The sequence below is a fragment of the Phascolarctos cinereus genome, unplaced genomic scaffold (genome assembly GCF_003287225.1).
Source record: "Phascolarctos cinereus isolate Bilbo 61053 unplaced genomic scaffold, phaCin_HiC Scaffold_5;HRSCAF=322, whole genome shotgun sequence".
Classification (NCBI taxonomy): domain Eukaryota; kingdom Metazoa; phylum Chordata; class Mammalia; order Diprotodontia; family Phascolarctidae; genus Phascolarctos; species Phascolarctos cinereus.
The window spans coordinates 299,941,320-299,968,556 of record NW_027555958.1 but is presented as its reverse complement, the minus strand read 5'-3'; the positions used below and the strand labels follow the sequence as shown (position 1 = coordinate 299,968,556).

The 27,237-nt window shown below is 42.5% G+C and overlaps 3 protein-coding genes and 6 non-coding genes across 9 annotated transcripts in view; 7 read left to right on the top strand and 2 right to left on the bottom strand.

Annotated features, from left to right (window-relative positions):
* Positions 1-1,272, bottom strand: part of LASP1 (LIM and SH3 protein 1) — a 63,038-nt gene extending 61,766 nt beyond the window's left edge. Inside the window, exon 1 of the mRNA XM_020997407.2 lies at positions 1,034-1,272. The gene's annotated coding sequence lies outside the window, so the exon portion shown is untranslated. The remainder of the gene's footprint in view (positions 1-1,033) is intronic.
* A 601-nt stretch (positions 1,273-1,873) lies between these two features.
* Positions 1,874-1,945, top strand: TRNAC-GCA (transfer RNA cysteine (anticodon GCA)). Its single transcript has one exon. It is a non-coding gene; the product is annotated as a tRNA-Cys (tRNA).
* A 2,932-nt stretch (positions 1,946-4,877) lies between these two features.
* Positions 4,878-4,949, bottom strand: TRNAC-GCA (transfer RNA cysteine (anticodon GCA)). The gene has a single exon. It is a non-coding gene; the product is annotated as a tRNA-Cys (tRNA).
* Positions 4,950-6,963: 2,014 nt separating this feature from the next.
* TRNAC-GCA (transfer RNA cysteine (anticodon GCA)) lies at positions 6,964-7,035 on the top strand. The gene has a single exon. It is a non-coding gene; the product is annotated as a tRNA-Cys (tRNA).
* A 1,887-nt stretch (positions 7,036-8,922) lies between these two features.
* Positions 8,923-13,426, top strand: RPL23 (ribosomal protein L23). The gene is made up of 5 exons (XM_020997722.2): positions 8,923-9,031; positions 10,625-10,708; positions 11,057-11,185; positions 13,078-13,191; positions 13,288-13,426. The coding sequence occupies exons 1-5, from the start codon at positions 9,019-9,021 to the stop codon at positions 13,368-13,370; spliced, it is 423 nt and encodes a 140-aa protein (XP_020853381.1). The 5' UTR covers positions 8,923-9,018; the 3' UTR covers positions 13,371-13,426.
* Positions 10,811-10,944, top strand: LOC144458100 (small nucleolar RNA SNORA21). Its single transcript, XR_013487652.1, has one exon. It is a non-coding gene; the product is annotated as a small nucleolar RNA SNORA21 (small nucleolar RNA).
* Positions 11,930-12,067, top strand: LOC144458101 (small nucleolar RNA SNORA21). Its single transcript, XR_013487653.1, has one exon. It is a non-coding gene; the product is annotated as a small nucleolar RNA SNORA21 (small nucleolar RNA).
* A 3,450-nt stretch (positions 13,427-16,876) lies between the features above and the next one.
* SPMAP1 (sperm microtubule associated protein 1) lies at positions 16,877-19,647 on the top strand. Its single transcript, XM_020997755.2, has 3 exons — positions 16,877-17,126; positions 18,643-18,742; positions 19,451-19,647. Exons 1-3 carry the CDS (start codon positions 16,920-16,922, stop codon positions 19,606-19,608), a joined length of 465 nt encoding a protein of 154 aa, XP_020853414.1. The 5' UTR covers positions 16,877-16,919; the 3' UTR covers positions 19,609-19,647.
* Positions 19,648-20,632: 985 nt separating this feature from the next.
* TRNAC-GCA (transfer RNA cysteine (anticodon GCA)) lies at positions 20,633-20,703 on the top strand. Its single transcript has one exon. It is a non-coding gene; the product is annotated as a tRNA-Cys (tRNA).
* Positions 20,704-27,237: the final 6,534 nt, after the last annotated feature.

The following is a 27,237-nucleotide window of genomic DNA, read 5'->3' as shown; positions in this document are numbered from 1 at the left end:
TCTCCCAACACCTTTCCCCCCAGTTTCTTAGTCTTCCCTTAAACTCAGCCAGTTTTGGCCCCCGACACCCTCCCCACCAGCAACCTACTGAACAATCAGTTCACTCTTTGTTTTACAACCAAGCTCCCCGACCCCACCTGAGGACAACCGCCCCCCCACCCCATTCTTCCACTCATCCCCATCTACTCCAACTGGGCATCCAAAAGGCCTAGCCACAGTCCCTAGCTCCAGGCTGCAGCTAGTTTGACGGTTTTACCCTTTAGGGGTAAGAGGAAGTCTAGAAGAGGGAGTTCCGAACCTGGGGGTGGGGGTGTTTCAGTCTGCCTCTCCTTAAAAGAGGCTCTTATCTAGGGATCCCCTCACACACAAACACTCGGATGGGCTCATCCTTGTGCTTAGTCTCCATCGCTGGCCCCCAGCCTACAGCCAAGAAATTGGGGGGAGGATCAGACACCCAAAAGGGAGAGTGTAAAGGGGGCCCCCAGTCTCTGCCCCGCCCCCCTCCCCCAATCCGGCGCTTCCGCCTACTTGGCGCTCAGCGCGCTAGAGGGAGCGGCTCCTTCCCGGGGCACGGGGGAGCCTGGAGATGAGGGGTTCAAGTCTATTCCCCCTAAAGTCCTACAGTCTGGATCCCCCGCCCCTCCCTTTAGCAAACTAGAGCCCTTCCCCACCCCCCAACCTCAGCATCTCGGAGCCCACGCCGCCTCCCGGGGCTGCCCGTGGACAGGCATGGACGTCCCCCTCCACTGATACCTTACAAATGGAAGTATCCCGCCCCCAACCCCGAATCCCCGTGGCTGGAGCAGGGGCTGCTCCCAGCCAGGCTGAGTACCCTCCCTGCTGATTCCCGCAGAGATCTTGCACCTCACGTCCCCCCTCCGCCCCCTTAAATTGTCCGAGCTGGGGGAGGGGGAGGCGGTTCCTCCAGGACCCGGCAGAGGCCAGGCTCCGGACGCCCTTCTCCCTGAGCCCCGCCCGGCTCACTGGGACGCAGCCCGAGGGGGCAGCCTGGCGGCGGCGGCAGCTCGCTCACCTTGTCCAAACAGTTCACCTTCTCCGTGGGGTACACGATCTTGCCGCACCGGGCGCAATTTGGGGTTCATGGTGGCAGGCGGAGTGGGCCGGGGGCGCCCAGGCTCTCGGGTCTGGTCTGGTCTTCTTCTTCCCTTTTCCCTTCCCTCCTTCTCAGGCAGGCTCGGTGCTGCGGCGGCGGTGGCTGGAGCTGAGGAACTGGCCTCCGCCTCCGCCCTGCTTCCCCTAATAAACACGGCCGGGAGGAGGGGCTGCACCGGGGCGGGGAGCGCGCGGCCGCCGCCGACACGGGGGCGCGCTCCGAGGGGCGGCTGGGGAGCGAGCGGAGCGCGCCCACGGGGCGCGTTCACGTGGGGGCGCGGGGGCGAGCCCGGGAAGGGAGGGAAGGAGAAGGGAGAGGGGCCGAAGGGGGCGGGGTGCCGACCCCAGGGACAGACAGACAGACAGACACACACACACACACACACACACACACACACACACACTCTCACACTCACTCACACTCTCTCTCTCTCTCTCTCTCTCTCTCTCTCTCTCTCTCTCTCTCTCTCTCTCTGAGGTCTGAGGTGTGCTGAGGGAGGTAAGGGGAAGGGAAATCTCCCCCTGACACGCCCCTCTAAGCAGCCTCGCAAGCAAATTGCATCTGCACCTTGCACTTTCTAGGGCCGAGATCTCTGCCAGGTCAAGAACTTCACCCTGACCTCCAGGAACTGTCTGCGAAGCAGGGTTCTAGATTCCCTCCGGCTTCCCTCTCCCATCCACCCCATGTGGCCTGCAGCGGTAGCAGCAACGACCATCTCTCCTGGCTGAAAAGGGTTACTTCCAAAACAGAAATCGGCGTGGGGGTATAGCTCAGTGGTAGAGCATTTGACTGCAGATCAAGAGGTCCCTGGTTCAAATCCGGGTGCCCCCTTCGGTGACAATTTTTTCTTGCTACAGAATTATTTATTATTCTAGTTGGGACCTTGTCTCTAGAACGGTGTCTTAAAATGACACCATAAGTCGGAAGAAAAAAAGGAAAGAATGCAGGACGCTTTTATTGCTCCCTAACCGTGGATAAGTCTCCCTGAAAAAGGCCTTCTATTTGTCTTTGCTCCTGGAGAGGGAGGGAATCCAGCATGGACCTTGCACTGCCTCCAGTTCAAAGGTTTTGGAAGTACTGAGCTACCTTGCAAGCCCTCAATTCCGTACTCAGTACAGCGTGGAGGGCGGAGGAGGTCAGGGGTTGCGGGAGGAAAAAGCTATGCCTAAGTTCCCCAATTATCCGTAGCTTGAAGGGTCGCGCGAAACCCAAACCTCAGTTCACCCTCCATCTTCCACTTCCTTTTCATTGGGAAGAGAAGATAAGGGACGTGTAGTTTCCCTTAATCCCCATTAGGCATTAGTCGTCTATCAGTCAAGCCACATTAAGTGCCTACTGTGTGCTTAGCTTCACTGCGCTAAGCGCTGAAGATACAAAAAAAGCTAAAGAAAAGTCTCCGCCCTCAAGGAACTTACATTCTAATGGGTGAGACAACCTGCAAACAACTATGTACTTACCAGATATAGACTAGATAGACTGGAAATCATCTCTGGAGGAAGGCACTACCATTAAGGTAGATTGGGAAAGGCAGAGAAGGTGGGGTTGTAGCTGAGATTTCAGGGAAGCCAGGAGGTGAAGATGAGGAGGGAAAGAGTTTCCGTAAAAGTTATATAGTCCAGGGAAAGTTAAAAGTGTCGTGCAGACACAAAGTATTATTACTATGTTGTGATTGTTTCATTACAAAAAATAACTCAGATAAATCAAATGCAAACATTAAAATACCAACCCTGTTGCTTAATCTCATCACTGCAGTCTAATGCTGGGATGGCAATGAACTGCTTATATGGTTATTATTATTATCATCCAGGGGAAATACAGGAGGAGGGGAAAGTAAGAGACCCTAAACAATCCACAGTAATGACTATCCTTTTCCCTACTGCTTTTTTGCCCCCAAAAAAGGGAAAAAATAAGGGAAGGAGCGGAGCATGCTTCCTGGGTTACAGGTCAGCCGCGTTATTTTAAATCCAGAGCAAGACTGTCATCTCTCACCCGGCCCATGGGAATCTGATGCTGCATTCTTTCCATTCTTATTACTTCACTTTCCACCCAAACAGCGGAAAAAAAAATGAAGCTCCTCCAGATACCCTCCCATTCTATTAGGAAAAACACCCTCTCAACCCTATAAGGAGAACCAATACAGCCAGCAGAACCGTGGGGACTTGATTTCTGAAGAAAATCAAGAGTGGCTAATTGCCTTGTAAAAAACCCATTCATAATTTTCCCACGTGCCTTTGCTTTCCTACTCCCCAAGATCTCCAAAGGACTTGAACCCATGACCTCATCTTTTAGGAGGCAGAAATTATTCCTCTGAACTACCAACCCACCCTTTAAGAGATGTTGCTCTTCATCTTCTCCCTTGACAATATTCCTGGTGAGGTTTGAGAATTGCAGAATTACTTTACCTGGAAACCTAGGGATGTCTCCCTCTACCTGCCCTGGATCTTTTCCCAAAGCCAAGTTTAGGGAAGTAAGAGAGGGACCCAGAACTAATCCTATTATGTGCCTTCTCCCCTAACTCTTCTGATTACAATAAAAACTAAAAGAAAAATAAGCTAGGATAGATCAATTAACAGCATGCTACCTGGGAAGCAATAGTGCTAGTCTCATACAAAGACAAGCAAAGAACCATTCCTGCCCTCAAGGAGCTTACATTCTATAGGGGAAACAATTTTATTCAGTCATTTCAGTCTTGTCCGACTCTGTGACCCCATTTGGGATTTTCTTGGCAAAGATACTGAAGTGGTTTGCCATTTCCTTCTCCAGCTCATTTTACAGATAAGGAAACCGAGGCAAACAGGGTTAAGTGATTTGCTCGGGGTCACACAGCCAGTGTCTGAAGTTGGATCCAGGCCCAGTACTCTATCAACTGCACCACTTAGCTACCCATTACCTACACGCACATACGCACACATATACACACACATTTTCGTATTATAGTTTTATATACATAGATTAATAAATATGTAATCATCTCCACTAAAAATGAGAGTTCCAAAGCCAGTGGGCTTTGGAACAGGGGTTACATACGTGAAAATTGTATATACTTATAATATTTTATAATATAAATTTCGATACATATACATTTCTATACACATGTGATGACATATGTTCTGTCCATATCTTAGATGTATCTTATATTATACTGTTTTATATTTATTTATTTATGTTGGCCACAGAAGTCCAACCTGCAAATGAAGTGGAGTGTCCTGGAAAAGCAGAAAAGCAATGAGCAGCCCTACATACTTGGTTTAGGTGAAAGAGGAAGGAGAAGGAGTGGGATTTGTAAATTAAATGTAAACACAATGCTGGACTTTTTTTGGGGGGATGCCTGTAGTTGGCAGAGCACCGCCCCTAACCCCCTTCCCAGGCGATCCTGTCCAGGAGCCAGGTAACCCAGATATGCGTGTAGCCCTGTAATTCAGGGAATTCGGTCTGGTTTGCTTTTGCACCCCCATTGTCCGGATCCTCTGTCTTCCCAGCTCTGAGAAGTACAGGTGATGGGGAATCTGGAGCATCCGGCCTCGGGCCATAACAACATAAATTGAAGAGGTACAGCATCCCAAGTAATTCCAGTTCCACTCTGCCTTTCATCAGGGATACGTGACCATTGGTTCTGCGTCAGTCGATTGGCCGGGTTTTCTCATTCGCGTCGGAGTTGGCACTGGAGTTTTCGAGTTAGTTTGTTGGTTTTTGTTGTTGTTTTGTTTTTTGAGAGGGTTGATGTATTTGAAACCTTCCAATGAAAATGCAAAAGTTGCTACTGAGGGGGCACCCGGATTTGAACCGGGGACCTCTTGATCTGCAGTCAAATGCTCTACCACTGAGCTATACCCCCTCTGTTGATGGAAGCTACCACAATTGCTTTTCTGCAGCTGTAAAGTTCTTGCGCTAAGTTTTAATTTAGTCTGGAAAGATTCTTTCCCCAATATACATCATTAGATTCCCCAATGTATAAGCAATACTTAAAATCCCAAACCTAAGACAACAAATTTTGAAAACATTAATTTCATTTCCAATATGTGTAAATTGAGGATAAAGATGTGGTGCTCTGACTCACAGGATCATGTGAGAACTTCTAGGATAACAAAGATTTCATAAATTGTAAAGAGAATAAATAAAGAATTACATTACTATTCTCATCAAACAACTTTCCTAGTTTTCTCTTCTGGAATCCATCCACCTTTCTTCCTCTGGGTACTAGCAAAATAAAGTCTTACTTTCAAATAATATCTTATTTTCTAGTCCTGTACCAGGACTAGACAAGAATGGTGTCTCATGCTGTCTGCCAAAGAAAACAAAACCTGAGCTTCAGAGCAAGTAAATCTCTGTAAATATATAGTTACTTTTTATCTATTTTGCAGAGGAAAAAATTAAGGCAAGCCAGTCAAGTCTTAAAGAGCTACAGGTCACCAAACTTGAACACACGGCCTGTTTCTTTTTAAGAAGCAACAAATATATTGACTTTAAACCAAAAGAATGAGGAAAGACTTGCATTACTTCCTCTAAATCTGAAACAAATATACTAACTTCATACCATGGTCACACAGAAAGAAAGGGAATGGCTTTTGCTAACTCAACTATTCACTTATTATGTACTGAGCCCATACACCCCAAAAGCAAGAATTATACAAAGAATATGGCAGTCCAGAGAGACAGATAACTACCAAACAGGGGAAGTGCCGAACTATTAATAGTAGTACTAGTAGGTAATAACTACTAGAGAAGAATAGAGAATGGAGGGATTATTCTGAGTTAGGGAGGAATATATGAATGAATGAATGAATGGATGGATGATCCTTTATTACTTGCTTGCTTATTGTGTGGAAAGCTCAAACTACCAAAGATTTGTTTTATAGACTGAGAAAAAATAATAACAAAATACATCTGGAAGAACAAAATGTCAAGAATACCAAGAGAATCAATGGGGGGGAAAGTGAAGGAAGTCGGTTTAGTACTACCAGGTTTCAAATTACATCACAAAGTGGTCATCATCAAAACAATTTGGTACTTGATAAGAAATAGAACAATTGATCAGTGGAATAGATTGTATATGAAATATACATTAGCAAATGACCATAGTAACCTAATGTTTGACAAACCTAAAGATCTAAGTAGATAACTAAGGGAGCAAAGGAGGGATGAGATCACGAGGATTTAAAGAACATCTCTTCCTCTGAGATAAGAAAGATTTGGGAGACATAATACCTGATTATTTTGATATCAGGAAAGTAAAATTTTAGGCCTTGTGCCAAAAGTGAAAGATGGGGAGAGGTGAAGTCAAAGTTTTCTCTTTTGTGAATAAGAAGGATAAATTAAATGAACAAACAGATCTCAATAATCAGGAAAGGGGCAGTCGAAGTTGGACAATAAATTTATAGTATGGGGCCTCTAACACTTGCTATGATAGAATTTAAACTCAAAGAACTTCCCAGCTGCCTTAACACCGAAGGGAAATGAAACCCAATGTGTAAGCCAGTAGGGTGGAGATTAGAAATGAAGAACTTCCCCGCAGAAGAGGGCAACAATGGAAGACCAGTAGTAAGGAGATGGCACTCCCTCTACTTTCCATTTGACCTGTTGGTTAAGTGCAGATCGCATTCTTCAATGCCATCCCCCGCTAAAAACTGGATTTTGTAAAGTAAACAGAACAAGGAAAACAAAATACACAATAACTAAAACAAAGTTAATGGAAAGAACAACAAAAAAAAAGAAGCTTGAAAAATTGAATTATTGTTTCTCTGAGTCTGGGAAAATGGAGTCAGTTTTATTACACATACCAAGAATATTTTGTATGCAAAGGGCCTTGCTGATAATCCAGTTAAGTGACAACAATGAAGTGAAACATTGTAGGGGGTATAGCTCAGGGGCAGAGCATTTGACTGCAGATCAAGAGGTCCCCGGTTCAATTCCGGGTGCCCCCTTAAAAGGTGTCTTTTAAATTAATTAAATAATGCAAAACCACGAAGCATTTTAGTTCCAAATGCTTCAGACTTCTAAGAATGGTACCCCAGTATACCAAAAGAATTTAAGGTGGCCAGAATTCCCTACAAGTAAACTGGAACATACCTGGAGTCAGTTGTAAGCCAATTGATAGAAGTATGTAGGTGTAGGTGAATGTGTGTGTGTGTGTGTGTGTGTGTGTGTGTGTGTGTGTGTGTGTGTGATGTCGTCGTACAGGACAAACCTGACTGATGTAATATGGGGAGTGCTGATGAGCCCTGGATTCATGAACCGATTGCCAGTAAAATATAATCTCTGTCTTGGCCTATAGTGGCACAGGTAGTGCTCAGGTGTAGACGTGTAGATATATTTCCTTCCACCACAAGAAATTCATGAAAATCTATTAAGATATGGGGAAGGGCTAAGCTAGGGTGGGCTGGATCTACACCACTGAAGTAAGCACCCACCCTCAGATTAATAAATTAACATCTTAAAGTTTAGAACAATAACTGACATTTATACAACATAATTTGCAAAGTGGTTCGCATGTACTATCTCATTTGGGGTAAGGTAAGATACTCAATACAACTGAAAGGGCCCAGACGACATTTCTTGAGTCTCTTCTTATTGTTTTCTCTAAAGTACAATGTAAGCTTCTTGAGGGAAATGTTTTCCATTTTGTCTTTTTATCTCCAGCACCAAGCTTATTAAATTCTTGTTGAACTGAATTGAATTAACCCCTATATCTCTTTCACCATAGTACTGATTTTTTTATCTTTGTGTGTGTTGTTTTGACAGCACCTTAATTTCTTAATTTCTGAATATATCTCTCTCCTTTTCCTGCCCAAAGAGCCACGATTTTGTTACAATGAGATAAAACAAAGGAGATTACAAAGAATAAAAGAAACAGCAAAAAGAAAAAGAAGAAAATTCGGTAAAAACCAATCAGCCATTAACTGTATACATACAATATTAATAACATATTAATACAAATAGTTTATTAATCGACATGAAAACAATATAAACAATGATATATCAATAATTTAATTGAAATTATAACATTTAATTATCAATAATAAAACCATAATGCAATTGCATTTAAAATGATTAATATATGGTCATACATAATTGCGATATCATTTGATTGAAGTGATGTAACACTTATGTAATAAATCATTTAAATGATAAATTCATTTCCACTTAATATGTAGTTATATGATTTTCATATTGATTAAAGAATTATTATTATTAATGTGTTATTAATGTTGTGTATATTCAAATCCAGGTGATGGGTGATGGTTTTTACGGAATTTTCTTTTTTTATCTTTGTTGTTTCTGTTTTATTCTTTGTATTCTCTTGTTTTATGTCTTATTGTTATAGAGTATAATTAATATAGATTAAATATAAGTAATGTAGTATAATTAAAAATAGCATAGGGGGAGCTAGGTGGCGCAGTGCCAGGCCAGGAATAAGGAAGACCTGAGTTCAAATATGAATTCAGACATTAGCATTGTGACCCTGGGCAAGTCACTTAATCCTGTTTGCCTCAGTTTCCTCATGTGTAAAATGAGCTGGGGATGGAAATGGCAAACCACTCCAGTATCTTTGCCAAGAAAACCCCAAAAAGGGTTACGAAAAGTCGGACACGACTAAAAACGACTGAACAATAATACAATATTCCACAGCCGTTAGTCCTCCAGCTACTCAAATAAGAGAAGGAAGAAAGTACCAGCTCCGAACTGCAGGTTCCCCGCCAGGGCTTAAGAGGGCGCCAAAGTGCATTGCACCGCCTCATCGCTAGGCTGTCAGTTTTTTTCCCTATAGTCACATGACAGGGGAACGTTCCTCCCAGAAAAGACACAGGCCCCCGGTCACGTGACAAGAGGGACAAGGCGGAGTTTCTCAGTTCATATCCCGAAGTCCTCCGCGTTTCCTCTCTCTTTCCTGTTTTCCGGGAGCCAAGATGTCTAAGCGAGGTGAGTTTCCTGAGCTGGGAAATCCGCCGCCATCCGTTGTTCCCGGGATCAGGGCCTGCTGGAGAGCCGCCGGATGGAGAAGTGGGCGCTCTTAGCTCCTCCCGGGCCTCGATTGGGAGAGGCCTGGACCTGAGAGAAGGCAGTGGAAAGGCCCCGGAGGTGGGAGGAGAGGGGATGATAAAGGGGCTCAGCTGGTTGTTCCTGACCCAGGTGACACATGAGCCCGGGCTCTGGCCCACTCGCAATCTTCTCAAGGGGCTGGCTTTGGCGGCGTGGGCTACAGGCTAGTCCGGCCCCCCTGGCATGGCCGCCGGAGGGGAAGCCCGGAAAGAAGGCCAAGGGGAGGCACCATAGATGGAGGCTTGGAGTGTTAGGGCTTCTACTGAGGGGAGAGAACTGTTTGTAAAAGGAGGGTTGGGGGGAGCAGTGCGGGTAACATGCAACTCCCTTTTAGGGTTTTGTTGTGTTGTGGAGGAGGCTGGTATATCCCTTCGACATTCACGACCACCGTGCCATTTTTAATTGTTGCAGTCCTAATTGTTCTCCGTGCCTTCTTTTTCCCTTTTCAATTGATACTTCACACAGCTGTTAAATTGCTACTCCTAAAACACAGGTCTAACCTTAGCACTCCCCTGCTCAAAAGGCTGCTGTGGTTTGCTGTTGGCCCAGGATAAAAATGCAGACTCTTCTGTTTATCCCTTGGAACGCTTTTCATTTTGATTCCAGCTTAGCTCTCCCGGCCTGATGCACCTTACTCCCCTAGACCCACTCTACCGTCGTATTTCAAATTTCCCATATTCTTCGTATGCCTTCGTATAGGTGGTCTTTATTAGCTGGAATACACTCAGCTGAGATCGCCTTCCTTCCAAGCTCAGCTCACATATCATCTCCATGATGAGGCCATTTCAATTTAGTTGTCAGTTTACATATTTCTTCTTAATCGAATATAAATTTGAGGAATAGAACTTTTTTTTCCCTTTATATCCATAGTACCTAGCACAGGTACAGGTTTAATAAATTCTTGATGAATTGAATAGGGCTTCTGCTTATAAGAGCCTGAAGTTTCTCAATAGGAAAGTGACTTATCTGTAGAATAAGATGGTTCCTGAGTTCCCTTCTGACCTAAAAGTTTGATTCTAAGTAAGTAGAAAAACAAAAGCAGTTTTTTTAAGAGCAACAAATACTTCATTTGCAATAAAAAAAGAACACAAGATGGGTAAAACGTGACTGGATCATATCATATGCAAACATAACAACATACAAAACACAAACACAACATCAGTCACCATTGTGATGTGGCAGCCGAAAGAACTAATATAGCTTTAGGTTACGTTAATAGAACATTTTTTAAAGTTTGTTTTTAATTTATCAATAATCATTTCCATAAGCTTTTGAGTTTTAAATTTTTCTCTTCCTCCCTCCCCAAGATGTAACCCAGTCTGATACTGGGTATACATATACGTTTCCTATTAAACATATTTTCACATTAGTCGTGTTGTAAGGCAGCAAAAGCAATTTTTTAAGGAGAAATAAAATCATAGTTAGGGGAAAGGCTTTTTGGACCCTGGATTGATTCCTGTATATCTTTCCTAGGACGTGGTGGGTCTTCAGGAGCAAAGTTCCGAATTTCCTTGGGTCTCCCGGTGGGAGCTGTCATCAATTGTGCTGATAATACAGGTGAGTACGCTTGACTCTTATTCTTCCATTGGATTTAACTGTTATCTGATAAGTGTCTGAAAGCATTGAGAAGCATTTGACTGTCTGGCTGTACTTAACTCCTCCCTTCAAAAAGCACTCCATGGGCCTTCTTGCAGTGACCCATAGAGTCGTCATGAAAGGGTAAACAAAATGACACTACTTTTGGGTGAAGTGGCAGCTTGTGCTGTTTGGCTTCAATCAGTGGTGTAACAATACATCTAGCCATACAGGTATTATGAAGAAGTGGAATGGTAAGAATAAATGTCTTATGGAGGCTGGTAGCCATTTATGATGAAAAAAGCACTGCTATAGCTCTATTCCTTATAGGTGCCAAGAACCTGTACATCATCTCTGTGAAGGGGATTAAGGGGAGGTTGAACAGGCTTCCTGCAGCTGGTGTGGGTGACATGGTAATGGCCACAGTCAAAAAGGGGAAACCAGAACTCCGGAAGAAGGGTGAGTAGAGGAAAAATCTCCCCTCATTCTTTTGGTGAGAATTAAAAGGCCTACTCTGTATATGATCCCTTGTCAAGAATTTCAGTTGTATCAAATGCTGTGGCCCTGAAGCCTTGTGTCTGTCTGCTCAACAGTGGCTTGCCTTGGTGGATTCTGCACCCCTTTACCAGGGTAATGTCCACTTTTAATATGGGGACGCTAAATTCTGAAAGAAGACTGGATACAGGGAAAAAGAAGCCTTGAATTTCTGTTGAGAAGTATGTAGATCCCACTGGTAGTGATCTCAGTGATAATTATGTACTCTGAAAGAGACTGAACTGTTTGACTTCATCATAAGGGATTTTATTTAAGCCCACCCTGAAGCACCATGGTGTTGACTTTTGCTTCCTTTAATGAGTGGATTTTAGTTCTGGCCTTTCCACAACCATCTGGATGGTTTTTGACTTCTCTCTGAACCTGTTCATAGTATGGGTGACAGTATCTGCACTGTGAGGTATACATCATAGGAATCTTGTGTAGGGAGAGCACATTGTATATACATATCCTGAAGGAGTAATGAGTTATATGTAAAATAAGGGTTTCTGAGATCCATTCTAAAAGCCTGTGATTCATATATGTGGGAATAACAAGTTTTTGTCTCATTTTGGAGTTTAGGTTAGTTTCAAAGCCTTGTTTCTCAGGATGCCTGGATATTTATTACCATACTTGGGTCAAGTTCTTATGGAGAAGTAGGTAAAGCTGTATTCCCTTTTGAAAGCACTTTACGGGTCTCTTCAGTGACCTGGGAAGTCGTCCAGAAAGGGCAGAATATAACAGAACCATCACTTTTGGGTGAGGTGACAGCTGGATGTGCTGTTGGTCTCAATCAGTGTTGTGACAGGTCTACAGATTTTTTTAAATCAGTGTGTTAGAGCATGGTTTGGCAACACTGCCTTTGTTGCCCCTAGCTAAGAATTTTTTTTTAATGTAAAAAACATTAGCTGGTGAGACAGATTTGGCCCTCAGTACTGAGTTTACCAGTCCCTGTGTCTCACCAGTTTGAAACCTTCCCTGGCTATTCTAGTCCACAATTTTCTCTCCCTTGTTAAAATCCCTTTATATGTGTATCAAACTAGTATATTTGTTTCCATATTTGTGGTATGTTCTTTAGTTTCAGGGATTCTTAGCCCCTTTTTGTCATTAACCCCTTTGGCAGATTAGATCCCTTCTCAGAATGCTGTTTTTAAATACATAAAATGCATGGGATTATGTGTCAAATGAATTTTTAAAATATCAAATTTTGGGGGAAGATCATAGACCCCCAGCTAAGAACCTTTCTCTGGATCGTTCCCCTAAGTGTATTGTTAGCATTTCAAAGGTAGAAAGCCTGTTCTCTTAGGAGTTTAAATAGAGCATTTGAGGCAGTATTCCCTATACTTGAGTTCAAGTAGTTTTGAAGAAAAGCTCTTAAGTGTTTTCAAAATTGATTCGTCTTAAGGTAGAGGAGACTTGTTCAGTTTACAAGTTTTGAGAACCAATGGCCAAGCAGCATGGTGTAAGGGAAAGCACTGCATTTGGAGTCAGAGCCCGGGTTCAAAGCCCACCTCTGCTACTCAATGCCTGTGTGACTTTGGGGAAGTACCTTTACCTTTATGGGTCCTCTTTAGGAGGCTGCGTTTAGATGGTCTCTAGGGTCCTTTACAATTCTAAATTTTTAATCTATGAAGGATATTTGTTGCTGAAGATAAGAGCTTGAACTCTGGTTGAGATTCCCAAGTATCTTTAAAGTTTATTTTTAATATGTAGTTGAGGCAAGTATGGGAGACCAGGTAAAGGAATGTCAGTATTTCCTCCATGTTCTCTAATATACCTTTAGTGTTGCATTTGTTGTTGACCTTACTTTTCCTCTGTAGTTCATCCAGCAGTGGTAATACGGCAACGGAAGTCGTATCGGAGAAAAGATGGTGTGTTCCTATATTTTGAAGACAATGCGGGGGTCATAGTAAACAACAAAGGCGAGATGAAAGGTAGTGATTTTGGTTTCTTCTGTGGTTGGGTGGTTAGTTCCTCCAAAGAATAGTACCCTATTCAGCTTTTGTTTTTCCCCCTTCTCTCTTCTGTAGGTTCAGCCATCACAGGGCCTGTTGCCAAGGAGTGTGCTGACTTGTGGCCCAGGATTGCATCTAATGCTGGCAGCATTGCTTGATTCTCCTAAAGCCTATTTGTAAAAAAAAAAAAGCCTCATTAAAGTGTCTGCCTATATATTTGCTTTCTTGCCTTGTGTCTTTTTTGCCCTGATTTTTTTCAGAGCCATTGAAATCTGAAAACTAGCCTGTGTTTTTCTTGTTCTAACAATTTGGAGTTGACCCACCTGTGGTAAAGCATTTCTGTTATCCTAAAGCAGAACCATCCGCTTGGGGTTGATTCAGTCTACTCCAATGTGTCAGTGACAAATTAGAGCATTGGCCTTTGAACAAAATGTGATCTGATTTGTAATCTTAGGGGTAGCTAGGTGGTGAAGTCAATAGATTACCTGGCCTGGAGTTAGGAGTCTACTTGAGTACAAATCTGGCCTCAGATACTTAATAGTGGAATGACCCTGGGGAAGTCACTTAACCCTGTTTGCCTCAGTTTCTTCATCTGTAAACTAAACTGGAGAAGGAAATGGCAAACCACTCTGGTAATCTTTTGTGATAGAAAGCAACTGAACAAGTAATTTTACTGACATACAATACCCTGTGTACCAGGGTTATTTCTTTTCTTTGTTGCTTCCTTGGGTCAGTGACTTGGTAGTTTTGAGTTTTCACTGTGTTGTGTTGCCAGTAGTAAAAGAGTGTTAGTTCCTTTATGTTGATTGGGTTTGCTATCTATAGAACAGCTGGGTACCAACTAGAAATACATATATGCCTTCAGATAGAATCTACTGACAAAGTCTGATTTGTGAGAGAATATGGTCTGTTTGGATTATTTAGGAGAGGGATTCTTTTCAAGCCCATTATACTATAACACTTATAAATTAGTGGGCACAGATGCTTCAAGGGAGAGAGTTGGACTTATGTTCAATTGAACCTGTATGTTGTTCATTTGTACATAGTTATTTGCATATTGTTTTCCCTCCATTATATTTTGAACTCCAGGGCAGGGATGGACTGTCTAGTGCTTAGCACAGTGCATGGCACGGTAGTAGGTACTTAACAAACGTTTATTGACCAACCAACTTGTCTGTTGCTCAGTTAGGGCACTGGTAGTATGCTGGCCCTAGAGTGTACAGTAGTGGATTAGTAGCGTACCTGAACATCCCCTGGGGTGATATTGCTCTTTGGTAAGGCAATTGGGGTTAAGTGACTTGCCCAGGGTCATACAGCTAGTAAGTGTCAAGTGTCTGTAAGTTCACATTTGAACTCAGGTCCTCCTGACTCCAAGGCCAAGTCTAAATTGACATCCTTTAATGAGAGGGTTTTGATGGGAAAAGAGAAGGCTTACAACCACAGAAGTAAAGTAACAGATACAGTCTTACTTCCCTCATTGAAAAGGAAGAGACGAAAGATTGATTTTTTTTCACACAGCTCTTGATGGGAAGTCACGAATTGCTGAATCTCCCTACTGCCATCCACTTTGCATCCAAAACAATGACAAGCCAGTTTGGTCTGGAATAATTATGTTTGTGAAGAGTAATGTGAAATAAGCCAGAAGGACTTTTAAGAGCCTCGCTGCTTGTTTTTGTATTAGAACACGTGGTTGATGAAGGTTACTTATCAGGACAGTAACATGGTCAGATCTGTGCTTTTAAGGTTATCTTAAAGGGGCAGCTAGGTGGCACAGTGGATAGAGCACTGGCCCTGAAGTCAGGAGGACCTGAGTTCAAATCTGGCCTCAGATACATAACCCTAGCTGTACAAGTCATATTTTTTTTTATTTTAAATTTTTTTAGGAGATCCCTCTTTAGACAGAAATAGGCTGGGAGACCTATGAGTTACGAGATGACATTTTAAACATGTTGCTTTTAATAGGATATCTGTTTAGAGATGGATAATATCCTAACAGGCAGTTAAACATCTCCCTGATGTGGAAACTGAGTTGAGGAGAGATTATTGAGTTCATTGGAGAGGGATGAGATCACAAAGATAAGGTGTAGAGAGAAAAAAGGGCCTTCTGAAACAGAACCTTGAGGGATACCTGTGATTAGGGAATGGGATATAGATGATAATCCAGCAAAGGATACTGAGAAGTAGGCCAGACAAATAGTATGAGAAAAATCAGTGTCAAGAAAGTGGGGAGATAGGAGGAGTGGGTGAGTCAAATGCTAATACAGGTCAAGGAGGATAAGGACAATACAGGCCAATGAGATTAGCCAGTAAGAAAATGATAATCTTGGAAAAAGTGGTTCAAGTTGAATGGTGATGTTTGAAGCCAAATTGAGGTTTAAAAGTGAGGATCAATAAGTCTTAGTGTTTACCCTGTGTTCAGTTTTGTGTTTAGGCTTTTGGGTACTTAAGAACAATCCCCCAAAGCAGTCTATTACAGAGCTTAGGGTGGAGGCAATGAACTTCTAGGAATTTGACTGTGAAGGAAAGAAATCCAGTGATAGCTTGAAGGGATCATAGTATAGCCAAGTGAAGGGTTTTTTAAATGGAAGAGACCTGGGCATGTCTCATTCACTCCACACCTGCCTTCTACAAAAAGGCATGTAGGAGTAAATTTCCTGTCTTTCCATCTGTCCCTCTCCAAAAAATCTACATTTGAAACCTACCCATTCTTGAACCTGTTATCATACCACATTTTTTTGAATCAACATTCAGAGGACACAATGGGTGTGTGTGTGATAGGGCATTGCCCAGTTTATGTGGACAAAAACAAAATTTGAATACCCTCGTAAGTCTTTTGCCCTGCTGGGAAATGCCTTAACTAGCAATAATCTAATAATCTAAGGGAAAAGGAAATCTACATTTGAAGAGAAGAGCTTCCCAGGGACCCTCATTTCTGTGCTTTCCATTAAAGTGTAAGTAAGCCTTTTTGGCAGGAGCTGTTCTGTTTGCCTTTGTATTCCCTGCCCTTGGTGTTTAGTAGGAATTTATAAATGCATGTTGAATTGACTATTGGATAAAAAGCCTTGGATTGTGAGCACTAGTCATGGGAGTTATATGGGATCATCTGGGATTTACCCCTCAATTTTATAGAAGAGGAAACAGGCCCAGGGCTTGAATCCACTTCTCTTAAGTCCCACTTCATCAGTGAAAATGAGTAGGTTCAACAAGGTCCTTCCTCCTACCTCTGATATTCTGATCCAAATAACCCAACATTTGGAAGAGGAGGGAAAAACTTCCAGTAGGAACATGGGAGTCCTCAGAGGGAGCTTTCCAATTTCGGTTTCCTTGGGGAGCACAGAGTTAATCCTTTATTTAGGTTTACAGTAAAAGGGGCCAAGGTTTTATTGCCATTCCTTTGGGAAGGGCAGGATCGGTAGACCAAGATTTAATTGGAGCATCCCTAAAACATTTGCCTCTTTTCCTCTGTCTGGCCTTTTGTAGCAACCAAGAGGTATTCAGACAGGCTGTCCCTAAACTGCGGTCTTGGCCGTGGCTGAGAACCTTACGGCTCCCCAGGACCTCGGAATCTGGGTGCAAGAGGAGGGTGGGTCGGGTTTGTGGCGCTAGGGGCTTTGAAATCACGTAACAATGTGGGCGGGGCCTGAAAAGTGAGGAACTGTTCAGGGTCCTGGCAAAGGGAATTCCACCGGGCGCGTGGCCGACTTGAGATGGTGCGGCTGTCGGAGCGCTCCCTGCGGCAGGAGAAGGAGTTCATTCTAGATGGGGTGGCGTTGAGCTCCATTGCCAGCTCCTACGAACGCACCTTGCCCAAGCTCTGGTCTGCTCTACCTCCTTATAACGCACAGCTGGACGTTCACGCCCGTTCCTACTTCCAATCTCCTGTGGTCCAGTCCGTGTTGCGAAAAACGGACCAGGTGAGAGGGTCCGGAGATCGAAGAGAGGAGGACGGGTCTTCCTAGGGGGTCCTCTTTCCCTCCCTGTTCCCAAGTAGACCCCACCCTCTCTGCCCCTAAGAAGCTGTCCAGGATGAGGTAACTGGAGTAAAGTCCTATAATCCAGCTTCCTACAGCTAAACATCCACGATCTCCCCTTCCCCCAGCATCTCCTCTAATTCCCAGGTGGGTGACAGAACCCAGTCTCATTTTGTAAATCTCCCCTCCTCGTTCTCCCGCCCCCCCAAAAAAACCTGAAACTTGGTAGGGAAGTATGTGACAGCAGGAAGAAAGGAGGAATTTGGGGGAAAAAGTGATATCTATAAAGCCGTCAATTTTGGAAGTTCCTATTTTGGATGCTGAAGGGTCAACCAGAAGAGGTGGCCCAGCTCTTTCCCGCTTGAATTAAGCTTTCCAATCGTTTGCATAGCCCTCTATGATGTCATTTTCCTGACTCCCAGGGGGCCATCCACAGTCTCCAGACAGTGGAGACGACGTCAGGAGACAGAACAAAGGGAAAGTAGCTTCTGGAGTCTATCTTCACCCTTATGACTTGTGACGTCATAATTGTAGCTCTAGACCTTTATGGCATAAGGGAAAGTGGGTGGACTTCTAGAAGATGGAAAATCGGGAGACTCCCAATTGTTATTATTCTGGACTATTCCAGGTAGTTATGGGTGAGAGGGAAGTATCTACACATCTCTCTAAGCTCTTAGTTAACTTTAGTATTAAGTACTACCTAACTGGCATCATCTCAAGAAAACCATACATCCCAAGTAGGTCCACACTTTCCGAGTTGCTGATCTTTCTAAATTCTATTCCATGCCATTGCTTCCCATGTTTGTGTGTCTGTGTACATTTCTTTGGGGAGGAGGGAGGATGAGGATTAAGGGAAATTTCTTTTTGAGCCCATTTTGCTGTTATTCACTTGTGTCTGACTCTTCCTAACCTCCTCAGACCATACTGTCCATGGTGATTTCTTGGCAAAGATACTGGAGTAGTTTATCATTTTCTTTTCCAGTAAATGGAGATTAAGTGAATTGCCCAGAGTCACACAGCTAGTAAGTATCTAGAGCCACATTTGAACTCAGGTCTTCCTGACACCAGGGCCAGCACTCTAGTTCTGTCCACTAAGCTATAGTTCTATCCAGTGAGCCATCCAGCTGCCTCTTTTGAGCCCATACATAATCATTATTTATTCCTCAATATATGTGCATGTGGATACAGGTGTGTGTGTGTGTGTGTGTATGTACACACACACACACACACACACACATACACACCCTTATATCACAATGTTATCTGCAGTTTGGAAAGTACTATGCCCTGCCTTAAGTTCTTGGCAAGAAGAACATAGGCACCCGTTAAATGTGTCCAAATCCTAGTGGCCCCTGCCCTACCCTAGTGACTTCTTTCAGCCTCAAGGAGACAGGACCTGTAAGTGTTGTCACTGAAGAAATGACAACTATACTTCCTTTCCTACTCCCTACCCCCTCAGACCCATGGTGGGACAAGTCAAGATGGCTGGATAGTAGATTACTTCCACATCTTTGGGCCAGGACAGAGATATCTGAACAGGAGAAATTGGGCAGGGGCAGGTAAGAGCCTCTTCACCTTCCAAAAGGGGGAGGGAGCATGGCACTGGGCAAAGGGAATTGAAGCCTATACAAAACAAGTTGGGGGAGGGGGAATGCTATAACAGGACCATGGCTGAAACCTAGACATTTAGATTTAGGCCCTCGGGTTTTTCCACACCCCACCAGGAAAACTATGCTGCCTCCTACCTGTAGCATCCTTCTCACTTGAGGGAGGTTCAAATGCAGCAGCAATGAGAAAGGCATTCATCCAAAGAACAGATCTTACCTTTGTGGAGGGAAACTCTTCCCCCTTCTTTCAGGTGAACCTATGGGTTCCTTTGACCAAGGATCAGTGACAACAAAGAAGAAATGCAGATTTACTTCCACTAAAGGAACAAGACTCCTTCACTTGCTACCTAGGAATGTTTAAGATAGCCCAGTCCCCTTACTTTTATTTGTAATTTTCCCTTGGTTTCTTATCTCACCTCTAACAATCTCTAGTATTTAGAGATTTTCGACTGTATGATCCTCAAGATTTAATGCTTCATTCCAAGAGCTTGGAACATTTTAAAATACTCTCCATCTGCCCCTAATTCCGAGTACTCAAGCACCCCTCTACTTGCTTCCCATTCTGTTCTTATTGGGGGCAGGGGAAGTAGTGTGCAGGAGGGAGAGGATGAGATGCTGGCTGAACTAGGAGAGTTAACTATCCTCTCTTTGCCCCAAAAGGGCACTCCTTTCAGCAGGTGACCGGGCATGACAGCTACAATGCAGATCTTAGAACAATCAGAGGTTACAATGGGCGATTTGGCTATCGCCGAAATACCCCTGCCCTTCGCCAGCGAACATCAGTCTTTGGAGAAGTCACCGCATTTCCACTATTTTAGCACAGCCTAACCTCTCTCCTCTCCATTCCTTACCCTATTTCTCAGTATATACATTTAAATAAATTTTGATTTTTAATCTGCTTTATTTTTAGTAACCTGTGGCTCCAAATGCTTTGGTGTGGCTTTTTTCCTAGATAAGCAAGTCAAGTATAGAATAGAAAAAATTCCACAAATTTCCTGACCTCTAGTCTTCTCTAAGATAGTAGAGAGGGAGAGAGTGGAAAGATAAGGGAGGGTTCTCACACCATTTCTATAATCTTTCTCAGGCTGAAACAGAATTGAAAAACAATGCCTGCCCATGAGATGACAATGCCTGCCTGCCCATGGGGTGACAAGGCCTAGTTATTCTCCCTGTTCATCCAGGACAAGACAGGCACTAAGAGGGACCTAAAGCTGGCTCTAGGAAGGGCTTCCTAAAGATAAGGGTTGCCCAAGGGGAGGAATGTGGAACTTCTCCTTTCCTGGGAACTGGCCTTTCCTTCAGCAGATGAGTTGGAATTCACAGGATCATAAATTTAGAGCTGGAAGGAAACTTAGAAGGCCACTAGTCCAATTCTCTCATTTACAAATGAGGAATGAGCTGAGAGGTTGTGACTGCCCGAGGTCTTGAGTAGCAGAGCTCAAATTCAAATCCAGAATTCTGTATGTATGTTGGGAAGCAGTGGGTTAGTCCAAGGAATGTCTGATTGTGTCCTGATAGTTTTATTCAGTCAAAAAGTGGAAGGTTATTACCATTCATTTTTATGAAGTGTAGGCTTTCTGCATGCAGGATGGGGCTGGTTTCCTTTTCAGTCTTTGGGGTTGTAGTTTCCAGGGTGTGTCAAGTATGCAATCAAAGGGAAGATAGGACCAAGTCTTTTTTCAACTGACCCAAGCTGTTTGTATTACCCTGGTGTCTTTTGTTTGATGAAAAGTGAACGTAGAAAGAAAGGAGGAGCTTAGCACACAGAAACCAGTATGGGTGGAACCTATTAGGAGTGAGTCACTACAAATGGACTAGGAAGACGGGCTGATCAGGGTGTGTGGGGGTATAGCTCAGGGGTAGAGCATTTGACTGCAGATCAGAGGTCCCCGGTTCAAATCCGGGTGCCCCCTTAGCCATATTTTCTCTTATAAAAATACCCAGCTGTATTTAAATACTCTTTCTCATTGAGAAGGGAGGATTGCCCAAACTTCTGAACACTGTGAAGATATGCAAATATTCCTCATAAGAATTTCCTTTGGAAATTGTTGCTTAGGGCTGAACGGCAGTTTGTGTTGTAAAGTCCAGTGAATGACTTGAGTCGGGGGTCCCTTAACTACTTTAGAGTTAAGACCTCCAAAGCAGAGCTCCTTATTTTTTCCCCAAACTCGGCCATCTTTCTAACTTCCCTATCTCTGTGGAGGGCACGATTGACCTGCCTGTTTTGCAGGTTCTCAATCTCAGTGTCACATTCAATTCTTCACTCTCACTCACTCCATGTATCCAAACATTTGCCAAGCCTTGTCATTTCTATTTCTACACCATCACTCAGCCTAAATCCCCATCTCTCCACTCTCTCAGGCCACCTTCCTAGTTCAGACCCTCATCATCTCTCAATGGAACTATTGCAATAGCCTTCTAATTGTTCTGCCTCTTTTTACTCTCCCGGTAGTGATTTTCCCAAAGCGCAGTTCTGTCCAAGTCACGGCTCCCCGTATTCTCCACTTCTGGCCTTCAGTCTGTTCCTCAAGCTCCTTTTCTGATGTTAAGTGGAGCTTTCCATACCTAGCAAAAGACGTAAAACTTGGACAGGCCTCATCAGCGCCAAGAAAGTGAGGCTTAGAGTAATCGATTTACATAAGAAAAGGTCTAACAACGAATTTGCCCCCAGGGGCCATGATTGCTTCTTCTTTTTTTTTTTCCTTCTCTCTTGCATAAACAACAAATTTGGCCCCTGGGGAATAGATTTGCTTCCGTACCTTTCTCTAGCATAAACCAACCCAAAATCATTAGAGTATTTTAAACAATTTTTTAAAAACCAGCAACAACAACCTAGGCAACTCCAAATCCCAGAACTGTTTGATGAATGTTGGAGAAATGACTATTGCCTAAATATGGTCTCGCCTACAAAAAAACAAAGATTTGAGAAATGTACTAGATAGTCACCGTAAATTAGGGTGAGTTGTCTCACCAAGCCACCCTCTGGAGGAGTTCCCGAGAGGAAAGGCTTTATAAACAAAGTCCCTCTAGGCTAAGTGGTGAAAAACCTCTGAGTTAAGACCCTGAGGGAAGAGAACTGAAGATGATTAAGCCAAATCTTAAAATTCCCTGTGCTGTCTAAAAATATTCATCCATTTCATTTGGATTATCAGTTTTATTGGCAAAATAGCTTCTAATGATTTCTTTTACTTCTTGATTGGTTGTGAATTCACCTTTTTTTGGTTTTGATGTTGGTAATTTGTTTTTCTTCATTTTAAAAATCAAGTTAGCTAATGGCTTATCTATTTTATTGTGATTCTGATGAGGATGGGATCTGAACCCCTAAAAGAAAAAGACCATGTCTTTGGGATCTGGACCCCAAAAAGGAAAATCTTCAGACTTTCCTAAATCCCAGTTTTTGCCTCAGGCTGTAATCTACTCACCTGGCCTTTCAACGTGGCCATGCTCAATCTCCCAATTCAGTGGCCACTGGCCACTTCTCACCCTTATTCCTAACCAGATTCCCGTTCTCCCAGGGCCATGTGGTCCAGGTCCCCGGTTCTGTTCACCTCAGCTTACTGGCCACTCCCATCTAGATCTTCCTTAGAATCCCTCCTCCAGTCACCCCAGACTACTTGGGCACTCCTGGATCCCTCCCACACTCTTTCTGTATACAAGGTCTATCTTGTCTCCATTAAGGTGCTCAGATTCTTAAAATCTAGCCAGTGCTCAGATTCTTAAGGTCTAGGCAAAGGCTCAGATTCTTAAGATCTGTCCTGCTTGCTTTAGGGATACAAATGCTTAGATTTCTAAAGAGTCTGCTCAATATGACTAATGTTCTAATAAACCTTGTCTTCGGCTGATAGAAGTCTTGAGTTGAATTCTTTCAGACAGGAACCGCTAATGTAATTTTGGGGTCCCAGCACCCCTAATCCTTAACCTTCAACAATTCCCTTCCCACTCCACTCCCCCCCAAAAAAACCCAGCCCTAGTTTTATTTATTAATTCAATGAGTTTTCTTCCTTCAATTTTGTTAATGATTTTCAAGATTTCTATTCTGGTGTTTGAGATTTTTGAAATTTGTTAATTTTCTACTCTTTTTTGGTTGCCCAATTCATTCATCTGCTCTGTCTCTTTTTTCTTGATGAAAGCATTTTAGAGATACACTTTTCCCCCTAAGCCCTACTTTGGCTATGTTGAGGTCAGAGTTGGAAGAGCTGGTTGAGGGGAAAGAATTCACTTAGACCTCTATAGCCATTGGTGATGAGTTCGGGGTGGACCTCAAGAATGTTGGGGTGCTACCTGAAATGATGAGGAATAGACATACAAGTCCTAATTCACTCAGACAGTCTCCAAATTAAGGGAAAGCATTTATCACTCAGACAGTCTCCAAATTAAGGGAAAGCATTTATTGGGGTGACGTACCCAAGTGGGCCTGCTCCCCATGAAGCAGAGCCCCAGTGGGCTCTGCTCCATGCAGGAAGCAGAGCATAGGCCACAGGCCCTGCTCCCCTAAGGGGGCAGAGTGGCCCCTGCTTCCTGTAGGAGGCAAAGGTGGTTAACTAGGTCAATGGTATGGTTTAAATTCAATTTTATGGAATAGGGGAAGGGAACAAGAGAATAGGAGGAGCAAGCATGGCTCCAAAAAGCCTGGGATATCAGGTAGTCCTGTAATGCAGAACATTATTTTACCATTTAGGTAGTAGGACCCTTTAGGCCATGGAAAGCAGAAGTTGCTGCTTAATCTTGCCCTAGACCTCTTTCCTCCTAAATCTAAACAATAATGAAATGTACTCTTGCATAGCTTAAGCACAGCCCGTACCTCCAACGCACATGGATAAGAAAACTTGCAATATAATGGCTTGAGATAATTATGTTTATACCAGAAACCAGGACACCTGGTCTGGTTTGTGTGATCCCTGACCTGTAATGATGTGGTGCTCGGATGCTTGTGCTTATACTTTTGCCCCAGAAATGCCTCCCTAGTCTCAGAAACACTATCTCTGACAACCACTCCCCAGCCCAAGGACACTGTGCCTAGCAGTATTCATGCATGGGCCTCAGCACAACCCTTATCTGGCTGCTCAGGCCCCAGCCCTCAGATCATATCTCTGGAAGCCTCCATTGTGAGAAAGTTTTTCCCTTTGTTGCAGAGCATTATCATGTCTAGACAGAGGGAGAGGGGTGTGACCAGCCCAAAAACTCTTCCTCTTGCCAAACTTCAAAGATCCATCCCCCTCCCTATACTCCCTATATAAACCCTAGCTAGACCCCTGATGGGGGCTGCTTGATTTGGATGTGAATACCCCTGGCAGCTGTGCACTAATAAAGTCTACAATTTAAGTTAGTCTCGGTCTAACTCGCTAATTTCTCAGTATAACAGTCCAGAGGTGATAAGCAAAGAGAACAGGAAAGGGGAGGGGGAAAGTAGTTCTGGAACTGAGGGTGCTTTGTGAAAGCACACAAATAAGTCCATGGTGGGGGCTTCAATGCATAGTCTTCTTTGATCACTTTTCTGGCTGGTCACATCCTGCATCCTGTCTCCTGTCTCACAAGCTGCTAGTTCCATCTGCCTCAAGCACTCCTTTCTACCTCATCAGCTGCATCCACAAAATATTGATATATTGTCTCATTGCTGTCATTATCTTTAATAAAATTATTGGGGCAGGTGGTAGCCCAATTGATGGACCCTAGAGCCAGGAGGACCCGAGTTTAAATCTGGCCTCAGTCACAACACTTACTAGTTATGTGACCCTGGGCAAGTCATTTAACCCCAATTGCCTTGCCATAAAAAAAAAAAGAAATTATTTATTGTTTCTATGATTTGTTCTTTGACTTCACCCATTCCATTCTTTGGTATTATTTAGTTTCCAATCAATTTTCATTATTTTCTTCAATGGCCTTTTAATTAATTTAATTTTTGTTGCATTATGGTCATTAAAGATATATTAATTTTGCTTTTCTGGATTTGTGAGGTTTTTCAAATTTTTCTGAAATTGCCATGCACAGCTGAGAAATAGGTATTCCTTTATAATATTCCATTCAATATTTTCCAGAATTCTATCATATCTAATTTTTCTAAAATTCTATTTAATGCCTTCATTTCTTTTATGTTTATTTTTTAAATTAGATTTATCTAGACCTGAAAGGATTAAATTGAGATATTCCACTATTATACTTTTCTCACTGTATCTCATTTAATTTTTCCTTTAAGAATTTAAATACTATGCCATTTGGTGCATATATGTTTAGCATTTATATTAATTCATTGGCTATAGCACCTTTTGGCAAAATTTAATTTTCCTGTTTATCTCTTTTAATTAGATTTATTTTTGCTGTTGCTTTATCTAAAATCATGATTGCCACCCCTTTTGTATTTCTGCTGAAACATAATAGATTCTGTTTTGTCTCTTTATTTTAACTCTTCTGTACCATTCTGTTTCAAGTGTGTTTCTTGTAAACAATATTATTGGATTCTGGTTTCTCATCCATTCTACTATCCTCTTCCATTTTATGGGTAAAGTCATCCCATTCACACTCACAATTATGAGTGCTAACTGTGTATTTCCCTGTATTCTATTGTCTTACACTTTTCTTTCTCTTTTTCTCCTATTTTCTTTAAGAGATTGTTTTGCTCCTGACTAATCTCATCCTTAATTTACCCCCTCTCTTATTCTCTGATTTTCCCTTAGCTTCTTTCCTTCCTATTTCCTCTTCGGTGAAATGTATTTCTGTACACAACTCTGTGTGTGGGGTGTGTGTGTGTGTGTGTGTGTGTGTGTGTGTGTGTGCGCGCATTCTTCCCTCTTTTGACTAGGTCAGATGAGAATGAGGTTAAAGTGGCACCTGGACCCTTCCACTCCCTTCTACTTGTAGTATAGATTTCTACTTTTGTACCATACTTATGTTAGATACCTTCCCCCATCTTCCAATATATTCCTCTTCCTCACCCTTTCCATGCTTCTTTTAAGATTATTAAAATATAACAGAATCAATCCTAGACCTTCTGTCAAATTAGACTCCCTCTGTGACTCCTGATGATGATGGCATTCTGAGGGGCTACATGTATTCTCTCTCCATATAAGAATGTAAACAGTCTAACCTTGTTTAGTCCCTTTTGATTGCATGTCCATGTTTACATTTTATGCTCCTCTTGACTCCTGTGTTTGTAGGTCAAAATTTTTACTTAGTTCTAGTCTTTTCATCAGGAATACTTGGAAGTCCTCAGTTTCATTAAAGATTCTTTTTTCTCCCCTTATAGGATTTACTCAGTTTTACAGGTGGCTGTAAGCTTATATATTTTGCCCTTTGGAAAATCATATTCCAAGCTCTCTACTCCTTTATAATGGTGGCTGTTAAGTCTTTTGTGATCCTAATTGTGGTTCTTTAGTGCTCAAATTCTTTCTTTCTGACCACTTCAAGAGCTCTGGATTCTTATTACAATATTCTTAGAAATGTTCATTTTGAGATTTCTTTCAGGAGATGACTGGTAGACTTTTTCTATTTCTATTTTGCCTTTTAGTTCTGAGAGATCTTGTCATTGTTCTCTTACGATTACTCTAAATATGATGCCCAAGCTCTTTCTCTGGTCATGGCTTTCAGGTAGACAAATGATTCTTAAATTAACTCTCCTTGATCTGTCAATTGTTTTGCTGTGAGATACATTACATTTTCTTCTATTTTTATTCAATCTTTTGACTTTGTTTTACTATTTCTTGATGTCTCGTGCAACAGCCATTAGCTTTTATTTGGTCAATTCTAACTTTCAGGGAATTATTTTCTTGGATAAGGTTTTGTATCCCTTGTTCTCAGGTATTAATCCTCTTTTGCTATCTTTCTTCCACAGCTCTTATTTGTTTTTAAAAATCATTTTTTAGCCCTTCTCCTAATTTTTTCTTTAACTTCCAAAAATTCTAGTTAGACTTATCCAAGCTGCATTTCTTTTAAAATAGGAAATTTTTTTCCAATTGTATGCAGAAACAATGTTTTAGCCTTCTTTTTTTACAGTTTAGAGTTCCAAGTTTTCTCCTACCCTCTTTCCTCTTCGTCCTCATTGAGAAAGCAAGTAATCTTATACATGTGCAGTCATGCAAAACATATTTCCGTATTAATCATGTTGTGAAAGAAAACAGACACCCCCAAAAAAACCACATGGGAAAAAAAGTTTTTTAAAAAACAGTATGCTTTAATCTGCATTCAGACTCCACCAGTTTTTTCTCAGGAAGTAGATAATATTTTTCATCATAGGTCGTTCAGAATTGTCTAGCATCTTTGTATTGCTGAGAATATCTGTCATTCACAGTTGATCATCATGCGATATTTCTGTTACTATGTACAATGTTGTCCTGTTTCTGCTCACTTCACTCAGCATAAGTTCATGTAAGTCTTTCCAGGTTTTTATGAAAGCATCCTGCTCATCATTCCTTATAGCACAATAGTATTCTATTACATTCATATACCACAAGTTG